General features: G+C 62.2%; 2 protein-coding genes across 7 annotated transcripts in view; one reads left to right on the top strand and one right to left on the bottom strand.

Annotated features, from left to right (window-relative positions):
* Myh11 (myosin heavy chain 11) overlaps window positions 1-12,740 on the top strand; it is a 92,033-nt gene that overhangs the window by 68,462 nt on the left and 10,831 nt on the right. For all 4 annotated transcript variants that reach the window (XM_076840499.2, XM_076840498.2, XM_076840501.2 and 1 more), the window contains 15 exons: window positions 462-583; window positions 679-748; window positions 838-998; window positions 2,620-2,728; window positions 4,041-4,172; window positions 4,249-4,455; window positions 5,312-5,449; window positions 6,077-6,200; window positions 6,392-6,563; window positions 7,814-8,026; window positions 9,203-9,347; window positions 10,542-10,748; window positions 11,892-11,996; window positions 12,082-12,234; window positions 12,329-12,577. In XM_076840499.2, coding sequence (XP_076696614.2) covers window positions 462-583; window positions 679-748; window positions 838-998; window positions 2,620-2,728; window positions 4,041-4,172; window positions 4,249-4,455; window positions 5,312-5,449; window positions 6,077-6,200; window positions 6,392-6,563; window positions 7,814-8,026; window positions 9,203-9,347; window positions 10,542-10,748; window positions 11,892-11,996; window positions 12,082-12,234; window positions 12,329-12,577 — 2,307 coding nt within the window. The remainder of the gene's footprint in view (window positions 1-461; window positions 584-678; window positions 749-837; window positions 999-2,619; window positions 2,729-4,040; window positions 4,173-4,248; window positions 4,456-5,311; window positions 5,450-6,076; window positions 6,201-6,391; window positions 6,564-7,813; window positions 8,027-9,202; window positions 9,348-10,541; window positions 10,749-11,891; window positions 11,997-12,081; window positions 12,235-12,328; window positions 12,578-12,740) is intronic.
* Nde1 (nudE neurodevelopment protein 1) overlaps window positions 12,470-12,740 on the bottom strand; it is a 39,167-nt gene continuing 38,896 nt past the window's right edge. For all 3 annotated transcript variants that reach the window (XM_076840504.2, XM_076840502.2, XM_076840505.2), the window contains exon 10: window positions 12,470-12,547. The gene's annotated coding sequence lies outside the window, so the exon portion shown is untranslated. The remainder of the gene's footprint in view (window positions 12,548-12,740) is intronic.

The following is a 12,740-nucleotide window of genomic DNA, read 5'->3' as shown; positions in this document are numbered from 1 at the left end:
GAGAGGGTGGGTGGGCAGAGCCTAGACCATGGAGTCCCTCAGGACCAGAGCTTGGCCTCCTGTCCATAGGAAGCCATGGAGGGGGCAGGGGTCTGAGCAGAGTTGGTTGTGGACAGGTGGATGTTCTAGAACAAACGAGGGACCGAGGTGGGGAGGCAGGACTGCAGGGAGAGGTGGGGCAGGGACGGAGGTGACGGGGGAGTTTGGAGGCAGGAGCTAGAGGATGGGTGACGGACAGGAGTGAGGGAGGAGCTGGGGAGGAGAAGCCCATTTTCCAGCCAGAGACGCTGGCACCCTGAGGACAAGGAGCCCAGGGGACACACGGGGCCCAGAGAGGGGGCGCTATGTCGCACAGCTTCTGCCGAGCCTTGTCTGTGCCTCTGTCTTACCCCACGGTCTGCAGGGGGGTCAGTCAGACCTGCGCCCTGGCCCACGGTCACTGTCCTCTTCTGCCCCCGCAGTCGGGCAAGCTGGACGCGTTCCTGGTGCTGGAGCAGCTGCGGTGCAACGGCGTGCTGGAGGGCATCCGCATCTGCCGCCAGGGCTTCCCCAACAGGATCGTCTTCCAGGAGTTCCGCCAGCGGTGAGCCCCGGGGGCCCGGGCCAGGGGGCACCACGGGCAACCGGCCGGGCAGCGTGACTGGAGGAGGCACTGGGTGGCTTCTGCTCTGTTTCCAGCTACGAGATCCTGGCAGCGAACGCCATCCCCAAGGGCTTCATGGACGGCAAGCAGGCCTGCATCCTCATGGTGAGCCCCCGCCCTCCCCAGCCCCCGCCACGCCCAGCCGGGGGGACCCCGGCCCAGGTGACAGCGGGGCTCCTCTCCTTCCCTGGCAGATCAAAGCCCTGGAGCTGGACCCCAACCTGTACAGGATCGGACAGAGCAAGATCTTCTTCCGCACCGGGGTCCTGGCCCACCTGGAGGAGGAGCGAGACCTGAAGATCACCGACGTCATCATAGCCTTCCAAGCCATGTGTCGCGGCTACCTGGCCAGGAAGTAAGACGCGCCCCGGACCCCGAGGTCCCCAAGCAGGCCGACCCATGACATCGAGGGCCTCCTGGCCCCGTGTTGCGGGTCCCTGATTTCTCAGAAGCCACCTGTTTTAAGATCTTTCCTGGTGAACAGCAGCTTTTAGTGGAGTGGAAAGAAACGGTCCCCTCTAGGTTAGGCCCCCCACTATGTCCTGATCAACCCTGGGCAGGTTACGATACCTCTCTGAGCCTTGGGGTTCTCCACGGGAATATGACGTGATGGTCCCTTCCTCGTGGAGCTGGTCACGAGGAGTCAGTGAGAGGACCCTGAACAGGCTGACAGCAGTGGCTGGGGGTCACTTGTAGAAATGTTAGGATGTGATAACCTGGAGGGGTGTGTGGCCCTACCAGCATTCCCCAAGTCCAAGTGGGCTTCAAAAGGCAGGACGCTGGGAGTCCTGGTGCCCTCTGCGCTGTGAAGCATGGGCCCAGGTGAGGCTCAGGTGCCCCTAGGACAGGCCCAGGCCCAGGCGCCTTCAGGGGCTGGTGGAGCCACTCTGTCCAGAGTGAGCGAAGTCATGGGGCGTAGACCTGCCTCATCTGCAGAGCCCTGAGGGGGTCAGGCTGATCACTGTCACTGGACCCAAGATGGCAAAGGCCAGCTCTGGGGAGCCCTTGGTCCAGCAACAGACCTAACTTGCGAAGTTCAGTAGCTAAATTCCCTGTTGCCAGCCTCCCCAGCTCCAGAATAACTGGGCAGTTTAATTCTTAAAACCTGTGCCCATCGAGATGGACCCTCTCCCTGTCCCGTGGTCCCCCTCCCTGTCCCGTGGTCCCCCTCCCTGTCCCGTGGGCCCCCTCCCTGTCCCGTGGGCCCCCTCCCTGTCCCGTGGGCCCCCTCCCTGTCCCGTGGGCCCCCTCCCTGTCCCGTGGGCCCCCTCCCTGTCCCGTGGGCCCCCTCCCTGTCCCGTGGGCCCTCTCCCTGTCCCGTGGGCCCTCTCCCTGTCCCGTGGTCCCCCTCCCTGTCCCGTGGTCCCCCTCCCTGTCCCGTGGTCCCCCTCCCTGTCCCGTGGTCCCCCTCCCTGTCCCGTGGTCCCCCTCCCTGTCCTGTGGTCCCCCTCCCTGTCCTGTGGTCCCCCTCCCTGTCCCGTGGTCCCCCTCCCTGTCTCGTGGTCCCCCTCCCTGTCCCGTGGTCCCCCTCCCTGTCTCGTGGTCCCCCTCCCTGTCCCGTGGTCCCCCTCCCTGTCTCGTGGTCCCCCTCACTGTCCCGTGGGCCCTCTCCCTGTCCTGTGGTCCCTCATACCCAGTAGCCCTTAAAGGAGGCGTGAGGAGATGGTATCGAGGGCTGAGGCGTCTAAGGTACAACCAGGGAAAGAGCAGGTTGGTCAGGACAGGTGGTGGCCCTGGGGGAGTGACAGTCCGCAGCGATGCTGTAGCACAGGTTCGATTTCTGGGGGTGTTGGGATCCCAGCTGTGAGTCCAGGGCATCCTGTGGGTCTCCCTTGCCCCCTGAGAAAGGCTCCCTCCCCTCGGGGGGCTAAGCCGGGACAGTCTGCGGAAGCTCAGAGGCTCTGGGCGGGAGAGTGCGGTGCAGGGCGTGTGGACCATGGGATGTGGGCTCCTCATGGCCCCTGCTCCCTCTCCAGGGCCTTCGCCAAGCGGCAGCAGCAGCTGACGGCCATGAAGGTGATCCAGAGGAACTGCGCCGCCTACCTCAAGCTGCGCAACTGGCAGTGGTGGCGGCTCTTCACCAAGGCGAGTGCGCGGCCCCCTGGACCTCCCAGGCCCCCCAGGCCCCCCAGGTGGAGCCCACACCCCGCCTGCCGCTGGCTCTCCACCTGAGAGGGCCTCCCCGGGCCTGTGGGTGACGGCCACCACCTCCATGCAGATCCAGGGTGTTCCCATCACCCCGGTGACCCCTCACCTGGGCCCCTGTAGCCCGCCCACCTCCCCCTGTGGCCCTGGGAAATGCTGGTCTCCCGTCTGAGTTTCATCAGGATGCGAGGTCAAGGGCGTGCTCCAGTGTTGGGCCGCCTCTGGGGACTGGCCCTCTGCATCAGCATGGTGACCGGGAGAGCACATGGTCGCCCGTATCCGCGGTTGTGTCTTGGCGAGTGGACCCAAGGCCTCTGGCCACAGCTGGCTCCAAGAGCGCCACCTGCAGTGTGCCCGCCACACAATGCCATGCCCAGCTGTAGACCTGCTGCCCCTGGGGCAGGCACACACTAGGTGGTGGGGAGGCAGCTGTGGACAGGCCTCACAGCCCCTGGCCTTGGGAAATGACCCGCTGATGGTGGGACCCGTCAACAAACAGTCATAGAAACAAGGAGATAAAGGCGACTGTCATGGTCAGCCAGGGCCCGGGGCCAAGCTGGGGCTTAAAAACAAGCCCGTGAACTATGCAGGGGGAGCCGCTGCTTGGACAGGTCCATCCCCCTTGACCTGCCTTCTGGCAAACTATCCCAAGAAAACCACGTTCAATAAAATCAGGGCTTCCTGGGCCTTAGGGACAGCAGCGGCAGGTCAATGTCCAGCCCTTGGCACAGGGATGTGTTCACCCCTCGATGGAAACATTTTCAACTATTAAAAACAATGGCCATCTAAAAATAACGTCGTAAGAACGATGACCAGCCTGGGCTGAGGAGGAGCCCGTGATCTCGGGTCGTAAGGCAGACGTGAAGCGAGGCAGGACGCGCTCGAGTCTGTTTTTAAACATAGGAAACAGTCCAGGGAGGGAATATAAGCAATGCTGGCCGTGGCCTTGGCCGGGAGGCCGGAGGCGAGGGCCCCTGCTTTCCCCCAGCCCCAGCAGGAGTCCCCTCTCGGGACAGGTCTGAGGCAGGGAGCAGGAGACTGCGGCACTGCTGGACAGTCCCTCCACCTGGCCACTGTGACTATTTGGAGGGGGGGGGTCCTGTGCCTTCTGTGGTGTTCAGTACCGTCCACCAGTGTGACAACCGATGGTGTCTGCAGACACGCCCCATGTCCCCTGGATGGGGGTTGGGGGCAAAAGCATCTGTAGCTTAGAGGTGTCCATCTGACGCGAGCCTTGGCCGTGGGTGCGCAGGTGAAGCCGCTGCTCCAGGTGACGCGGCAGGAGGAGGAGATGCAGGCCAAGGAAGACGAGCTGCAGAAGACCAAGGAGCGGCAGCAGAAGGCCGAGAGCGAGCTCAAGGAGCTGGAGCAGAAGCACTCGCAGGTGGGCGGGCGGCCGCAGGGAGCCCCAGAGCCCGCCAGGCGCAGGGTGGGCTCACGGCCACCTCCTCCCCCCGCAGCTGGCCGAGGAGAAGAACCTGCTGCAGGAGCAGCTGCAGGCGGAGACGGAGCTGTACGCAGAGGCCGAGGAGATGCGGGTCCGGCTGGCCGCCAAGAAGCAGGAGCTGGAGGAGATCCTGCACGAGATGGAGGCCCGCCTAGAGGAGGAGGAGGACCGCAGCCAGCAGCTGCAGGCCGAGAGGAAGAAGATGGCCCAGCAGATGCTGGTAAGGGGCCCCAGGGCTGCCCACGGGGGCGGCATATCGCCTCACCCTCACTGCCAGAGTCTGTGACACGCGTCCCCACTGGACAGGTGAAGAGAGTTGAGGTTTGACCACTCTGACCTCCCCCCCGGTCTCCTTAAATGACCACCCTGACCACTGCCCTGTCTGTATGCACACCCTCTTTCTTTGGATAGCAACCCTGTGTGACGGGCAGCTGTGTTTGTCAGCTGCGGCTGTGTAACAAAGCGGCCCGAATGCAGCATCTTGGCATAATAAATACTCGTCCCACACAGGAATCTGGGGCTGGCTTAGCGGGATGGTTCTGGCACAGGGTCTCCCGTCAAGACGTTAGCCAGGGCCACAGTTATTGGAAAGCTTGACTGGGCTGGAAGCAGGCGGCCTCGGTTCCTCAGTACGGGGGCCTCTTCCAGAGCTGCTAGGTGTCCTCTTGAGATGGTGACTGGCTCACCCAGGAGGAGGATCGGGAAGAGTGCAGGGGGCGCAAGCCTCACAGCCTCGTCTCTGGGGCTACATCCTCTCGCCTCCCAAATTTTTCTGCCAGAATCGGGTCATTAACGCCCAGCCTGCCCCCAAGGGGGGGCCCGGCTCCACCTCTTGGAGGGGTAGGATCCAGGGGTGGTGGGCCTGCTTCACACCGTGGCCCCTGCTGTCCCCACTTTGCAGTCGAGGAGACGGAGGCTCCACTGGGGAAGGCCGCTGACCCCAGCCTCTAGCCTCCTCCTCATAGGAGGCTGAGGGTGCTGGACGTGACCGTCGGGGCCTGTGTAGCCCTAAGCTCCGCTGTCCCCGGGGAGACTGTGACCTGAGCCCGCTGTGCTTCCTCTCCCTGCCCACACAGGACCTGGAGGAGCAGCTGGAGGAGGAGGAGGCGGCCAGGCAGAAGCTGCAGCTCGAGAAGGTCACGGCCGAGGCCAAGATCAAGAAGCTGGAGGACGACATCCTGGTCATGGACGACCAGAACAACAAGCTGTCCAAGGTGAGGGCGCCTCTGCGTGGCCACGGGGCTGCCTGGGGCGGGGTCTGGGAAAGCCCATGAGCTCTGCCACCTGGAGGCACCGCCATCCTGGTCAGTGACACCTCCCAGTCCCCCTGAGGTGGGCGTCCTGTGTCCTCGAGCCGGGCGTCGCTGGGCCCTCCTGTGAGCCGGGGCCCGTAGGGACAGGCGTGTGGTGCAGCAGGACCTTCCCCCAGGGGCGTCCACCCCAGGGAGAGGAGACACCCACCCATGACCACTGTGATCAGGGTGCCGAAGGCGTCCCCACTCTTAGGGCAGAGCCCTCCAGGATGGAGGCAGGAGATGAAGTGGAAACCTGTAGAGTAAGGAGCACTTAGTGGGGGTGGTCCGCTGTGCAAAGGCCCTGAGGCAGGGACAGCTGGCGTGCAGTGGGAATGGAAAGCGGCCAGTGAGTCAGACACGCTGGCACGAGATGGGGAGTGTCCAGGCTGGGGATCCTTCGGGAACCTCTACCAGTGGACACCAGCCTGCCTTTGGCTCTAATGTGGGGCGTTCTTTGGGATGGTTTATATGGAAATGACTAAAAGAAAGATGTAGATCGTGGAGAAAAACACCGGGTTGACACTGTCTCTCTTCCCGCCCCCAAAGGAGCGGAAACTCCTGGAAGAGAGAATCAGCGACCTGACAACGAATCTAGCGGAGGAGGAAGAGAAGGCCAAGAACCTGACCAAGCTGAAGAACAAGCACGAGTCCATGATCTCAGAGCTGGAAGGTGGGCCGCCGCCAGGGGCCCCCGTGGGACGGGAGGAGGTCCAGAGTCCGAGGTCCCGAGCAGCCCTCTGGGGTCCCCAGGAGCTTGGCCTGATCCTGCTGTGCTGCCGCGAGGTCGGGGCCGTGTGTGCCGCCGGGTGGCCTTAGGCTCCCTGCGGTGGGCCCCGTCCTGAGCGCCCTCTGCGGCTGCAGTGCGGCTGAAGAAGGAGGAGAAGAGCCGGCAGGAGCTGGAGAAGCTGAAACGGAAGCTGGAGGGCGACGCCAGCGACTTCCACGAGCAGATCGCCGACCTGCAGGCGCAGATCGCCGAGCTCAAGATGCAGCTGGCCAAGAAGGAGGAGGAGCTGCAGGCGGCCCTGGCCAGGTAGCGGGCGGCACGGGGCTGAGGCCATGTGCGCAGTGTCCGGGGGCCGCCTGCCATCCGCAGCGGCCACCTTGTTCCAGGTGCCCCAGGCCCTTAGCACAGACTGGGTTTTGCGGCCAGGCCTCTGCTCTCAGCCTCCCAGCTCGCCTGGGACTGCCTTCTCCCCCCTCCAAGCCCAGCCTTCCTTTGCAGTCTCCTTGTTCCCACGCTGTCGGGGCGCCCTCCTGGATGCCCGGGTGTTTCTCATCCCCACCCCAGTTCTGCATTCCATCGCCCACTGAGTCCATTCCCACAGCACGTCTAAAGCTAGGGTGACCTTCCTGTCCCCCAGTCTCTTTCTGTGAATGCCAGGCTCCTCCGCAGCTGTTGCCCACCCTCTTCCTCCCACCCACAGCAGGCAGCGCCCCCCCACACACACTCTGCCTGTCCTTGGGGAAGTGCTCCCACCCGTCCCCCCCTTGTCCCCTTTGCCTGGCTCCACATTGGGAGGATCGCAGTGGTGACAGGTGACAATGGCTTCCCTGCACGTGCTGAGCTGAGCTCTCTTCCAGCGGCCCCCGTCAGGTGCGCTGCTCTCCTCTCACTGGGGAGGAAGGGGCACAGGCCTCACCCCGTGAGGATCGACCCCTGACTCTGCTCAGGCCCCAGCTCGGCTCTTTCTGTTCCAGCTTCTGCCCCACCGTGCTGGGGTGACCGATGACAACCACCTGGGGCTGGCTTACGGGGGAAGGCAGGTTCTTCCGCCTCGCCTCCGGAGCCCGCCCCCTCCAGTCTGTCCCCCCAGACCGGCCCTTCTGCTCTCGTTGGTGCCGGTTCACAAGTGCAGTCACGTCTAAGTGGGTGCCTGTCCCTGGCCAGAGCCCTCCTCCTCCTGGTCCTCCCCCAGGTCCTTCTGTGACACCCTCCTGCACTCTGCCTCTGAGTCCCCTCCTCCGCCCTCCTGGGTCCTTGCTCACAGCCTCGGCCAGGCAGGCGGGGGCTCGGGCCTGGTTCGGAGCTGGCACTCCCTGCTCCAGCACCTGGAGGACAAATAAGTGTCCACCGTGCAGGAAGCCGCTGCGAGGTGCCCGCTGTGGACGGACCTGCTTTGTGTGCGCACAGTGTGGCCCCTCATCCCACATGACTCCCTGAGCCCTGTGTTCTGGGACCAGCCGAGACACGTTCTGCCCCTCCCCAGGACAGAGTTCCTGGCTGCATGGATACTGTAGGGACCCTGGGGTCTCAACGGCCACCCCCGCCGTCCCTTGCAGGCTGGATGACGAAATCGCCCAGAAGAACAACGCCCTGAAGAAGATCCGCGAGCTGGAGGGCCACATCTCCGACCTCCAGGAGGACCTGGACTCGGAGCGAGCGGCCAGGAACAAGGCCGAGAAGCAGAAGCGGGACCTGGGGGAGGAGCTGGAGGCCCTGAAGACTGAGCTGGAGGACACGCTGGACAGCACGGCCGCCCAGCAGGAGCTCAGGTGACAGGACGCCACCCAGCCACAGTTCTTGGCCCCAGGACCCCGGGGACGGGGAGGAAAGGGCCCAGGCCAGTCCCGATGCCCAGGAGTCCTCAGCCCCGAGACCTCGACCTTCCTGGCCACGTTCTGCTGTGACTGACGGAAGCTCGATGGGGTCTGATCTTATTTCCCATCAACAAAGAATGACACTCAATTAGAGACGATTTCAAAACTACAGAAAAGTGGACTCACACGCACGCTGAGTCCCATCATGGTTAACGGCTGCTCCACGAGGGTTGACCCGGGCGCCACTCGGGCGCGACTGGGGCGTTTATTCATTCAACACGTGCACACGTGCATCCTGGGCGACCCGTGGGCAGGGCTGTGCCAATATTGAACACCTGAGGCTCACTGCCCGTCCTCCGGGCCTGGTGCTGCACTGCTGGCCTGCCCTGAGAGGCCAGCACGATATCCTGTGGCCTTGTCACCAGGCAACACTATGGAAAAACCCCCGTGCAGTGGTGAAAGCGTAGCTCAAGGTCAGGCCAGCTTCAGGTTCTGTCACACCATGGCTGTGACACCACGGGCCAGCAGCTCACTCTGAGTCTCTTCATCTGTGAGATGCATATAATACACCTGCTGCTTAGGGCTGCTCTGAGGACCAGATGATGTGTATTAAAAACTGAGACAGGTGTGGGGGGGTGCACACCTGTAATCCCAGCAACCTGGGAGGCTGAGCCAAGAGGATCCAAATTCAAGACAGCCTGGGCAACTTGGCGAGACCCTGTCTCAAAAAAAGTAAAAAGGGCTGGGATGGATCTCGGTGGTGGAGCACCCTGGGTTCACCCCCCAGTTCCCCCGGCCCCACACACTGCCCCTACCCTCTCTATTGAGCACTTAACGTATGCTCAGGGCCGGGCACATAGTAAGGGCTGGCATCAACACTCGTGGCCACGTGGTGGTTCCCAGATACTCTTTCAATATTATTATTTGGCCCGTTGGTCTTTCAGACTTGAGGGAGATTCTGGGCAGGTAATGGGCTCCCCATTTGGCAGCTGAGGAAGTTCCAGGTTCAGAGACACCAGGTGAAGCCCTCGAGGGCACAGCGGTGAAGGGCGGCAACGGGACTCCAGCTCCGGGTGCTGGGGGGAAGCCCGCCTCCTCCCAGTTGCCATCTACTGTGTTCTTCCTGCCAAGGGCCAAGAGGGAGCAGGAGGTGACGGTGCTGAAGAAGGCCTTGGACGAGGAGGCCCGCTCCCACGAGGCCCAGGTCCAGGAGATGAGGCAGAAGCACACGCAGGCTGTGGAGGAGCTCACGGAGCAGCTGGAGCAGTTCAAGAGGGTACGTCGCCAGCTCCGCGCCACCCGGGCCCGCAGGGTCGCAGCCTCAAACCATGACAGGTCTGAGTGTCCCGCGTCCAAAACCTTCAAGTCTGAAACACCCCAAACCCAAACGTTCTGGGCGTCAATGTGAGGCCACAGGTGGAAGATGCCAAGCCTGGGCTCATGGGACGGGCGACATCAAACACAGGGTCACTGAGGACACTGTCTAAAATTTCCTCTGGGTTATGTGGATAAAGTGTACACGAAACAAATGGATTTCGTGTTTGGGCTCAGGCCCCATCCCCGGGAGATCTCCCTCCTCTTATCCAAATGCAAAGATTCCACAATCTGAAATCCTAAACTTCTGGCCCCAAGCATTTTGGATAAGGGACACTCCATCTGTATGTGTTGGCGTCTACGTGAAGACAAATAACAAGTGATGAGATTCTAATGATAGCCACGGCGCCTCGCATTTACGAAGTGCCTCCCGCACATTGTCCTTCCATCTTTACAACCACCCTATGAGGTAGGTCAGTTGTCCGTTACTATAACAAATTCCCAAGACGGCCAACTTACAAAGAGAAAAGGTTTGTTTGGCTCAGTGTGTTGGAGGCTGAAGTCCAGGGTCTGTTGGTCTAATGCTGGGGTGAGGCAGCTCACCACGGGGCCCCAGGGCAGGGGCAAAACCCTCAGCTAGTGGTCAGGAAGCGAAAGAGCAAAGAGGAGGTCAGAGCCCATAGTTCCCTTCAGGGCCACACCCCAGCCACCTGCAGACCCTGATAAGCCTGGGGTTAGGGCTGGTTTGGGGAGGAAAGCAAGACCCCCGTTTTCAGACCTTTAGTTTGCTTTTTGAAAGTCAGTTACTGACACGTGCAGTTAAACTCACCCGTTTGACAAATGGTGGGCTGTGTGAGCAGCGCTGGTTTAGGTCTTCAAAACAGGAGCTAGAAATCCAGACTTTCATACAAAATTTATTTAAATCTTGGCAACTCCTCCTTTTTGGAAGTCCAGAGTGGGGCAGTGGACGTGACCGCAGGTTGGAGGTGGCTGTGGGACCCCCGTGTGCCAGCTCCACGGCTTAGGACACGGCATCCCCCAGCCTCCCTGGTGACTCTGCGCTCCCCCTGCCCCATGCTCCCCTGAGGTGATGGCACGGTCCGGGGCCCTCCTGGGGAGCGGGGAGGAGGCGGCCTCTCACCTCCCGCCCCCACAGGCCAAGGCCAACCTGGACAAGAGCAAGCAGACGCTGGAGAAGGAGAACGCGGACCTGGCGGGCGAGCTGCGGGTGCTGGGCCAGGCCAAGCAGGAGCTGGAGCACAGGAAGAAGAAGCTGGAGGGGCAGGTGCAGGAGCTGCAGTCCAAGTGCAGCGATGGCGAGCGGGCGCGGGCCGAGCTCAACGACAAGGCCCACAAGCTGCAGGTGAGCGGCACCGCGAGGGCAGGCCTGGCCAGCCACTGCAGTCCCTCCAGTGACACTGCCCCGGGGAGGGACGGCTCCCTGCTCAGCTCAGCCGACGGGTGTGCACTGGCATCTGCTCTGGGCCAAGCACGGTGCTTGATCCCGAGACTCGAGATCAAGGAAGATGACAGACACTGTCCCTGCCCACACGCTCCAGCCTGGGGGGAGGTGGGAGGACTCCAGCGATCACACAGATGGAGCTGGAAGGGGAGGCACGCAATGGAGTAAGCGACAAGAAGGCTGGGCAAGGCCTCCCTCAGGAGGACTGTGAAATGACCCGTAGAAGTCTGCTAGGCAGAGGGACGGCATGCACAAAGGCCCTGTGGTAAGTGGAGAAGCAGAGGAGAGGCACAGTACAGAGAAGGAGGCTGTGGCTGGATGACACAGGGCCTTCAGGGACCATTCAATGGATGTTGTTATTCCAAGCGATGGGAAGCCATTGAAGGGCACTAAGCTGACAAATGGCTCGGCCTGTCTTTGGTTTTAATTAGCTTTGAAGACACACATTGCCTGAACTTCCATTCGTGGGACTGGCCAGAAACTAGATGGATATTTAATGGACTAAGGCCTGGGCCAGGGTAGCACTGGTTTCTTTCCCCACCTGCATTTGAGAGCGGGGCTCTTGATACCCTAATACGAGCAAGGTCCTGGAAGATCAGTGTCAAGGTCAGTCACAGCCTCGCTGTAAACGGGAAGAGGCAGGTGGCAGGCGGACACCTCCAGAGGACCTGCTCAGGGACGGCAGCCCTTCACCTTCAGGGTCTGTGTCTTTGGTTGTAGCTGTAAAAACTAACAGGAGGAGAGGGTGGGGACGGTCACGTGTCCTCCACAGTCTCCTCCCCAGCTCCAGGGAGCACCTCTCAGCCCTGGACCCTTGGGCAGGGATTCAGCATCCACTTGGGGACCAGGGCCCAGTCAGGAGGTTAGGGCTCCAACAGATTCTAGAACCTCAGTCTAGGGACAGGGACTTCCCTCAGGGACAGAGTTACCCAGACCCTGTAGATCTTCTCTCAGTCAGTGGACGCCATGAGTCGGTCGCATCCCGTGAGGGTGCGTGACGTGGTGTCCTAGAGCTCCCCACTAACCAGTCTCCTGCCACCGCAGAATGAGGTGGAGAGTGTCACGAGCATGCTCAATGAGGCAGAGGGCAAGGCCATCAAGCTCGCCAAGGACGTGGCATCCCTGGGGTCCCAGCTCCAGGACACCCAGGTGAGTGCCCGGCTGCATCGTCCGGGGGGACAGGGGTGTGACCCTCCTGGGTGGGTCCTTGGACCTCCGTGCCTGCTTTCCGTAGGAGCTGCTTCAGGAGGAGACCCGGCAGAAGCTCAGCGTGTCCACCAAGCTGCGCCAGCTGGAGGGCGAGAGGGACAGCCTCCAAGACCAGCTGGACGAGGAGATGGAGGCCAAGCAGAACCTGGAGCGCCACATCTCCACCCTGAACATCCAGGTGGGCGCCCGGGGTTCCTCCCTGGCTGAGCCTGGCCTGGCCCTGCTCCTCGGGGCCGCTCTCCTCTCACCCCGGCCGGGCACTGCCGTTTCAGCTTTCCGACTCCAAGAAGAAGCTCCAGGACTTCGCCAGCACCGTGGAGGCCATGGAGGAGGGGAAGAGGCGGCTCCAGAAGGAGCTCGAGGGCCTCACCCAGCAGTACGAGGAGAAGGCGGCCGCTCACGACAAACTGGAGAAGACCCGCAGCAGGCTTCAGCAGGAGCTGGACGACCTGGTGGTGGACTTGGACAACCAGCGGCAGCTGGTGTCCAACCTGGAAAAGAAGCAGAAGAAGTTTGATCAGGTAGGGGCGGGGGTCCCCACACTCGGTCTTGGACGCTGGCTGGGCGCTGGGGGCCTGCATCCTGTCCCCACTTGCTAGAAGCAATGGAAGGCTCTCTCACCTCACCGGGGTGACCGTGACACATGAGGCTACCCGAGGACTGTGACTTTCCTGGGTACCAGTA

Source organism: Callospermophilus lateralis, chromosome 19 (assembly GCF_048772815.1).
Source record: "Callospermophilus lateralis isolate mCalLat2 chromosome 19, mCalLat2.hap1, whole genome shotgun sequence".
Classification (NCBI taxonomy): Eukaryota; Metazoa; Chordata; class Mammalia; order Rodentia; family Sciuridae; genus Callospermophilus; species Callospermophilus lateralis.
Note: the sequence above shows the minus strand (reverse complement) of the source record. Positions and strands in the feature narration are given on the sequence as shown.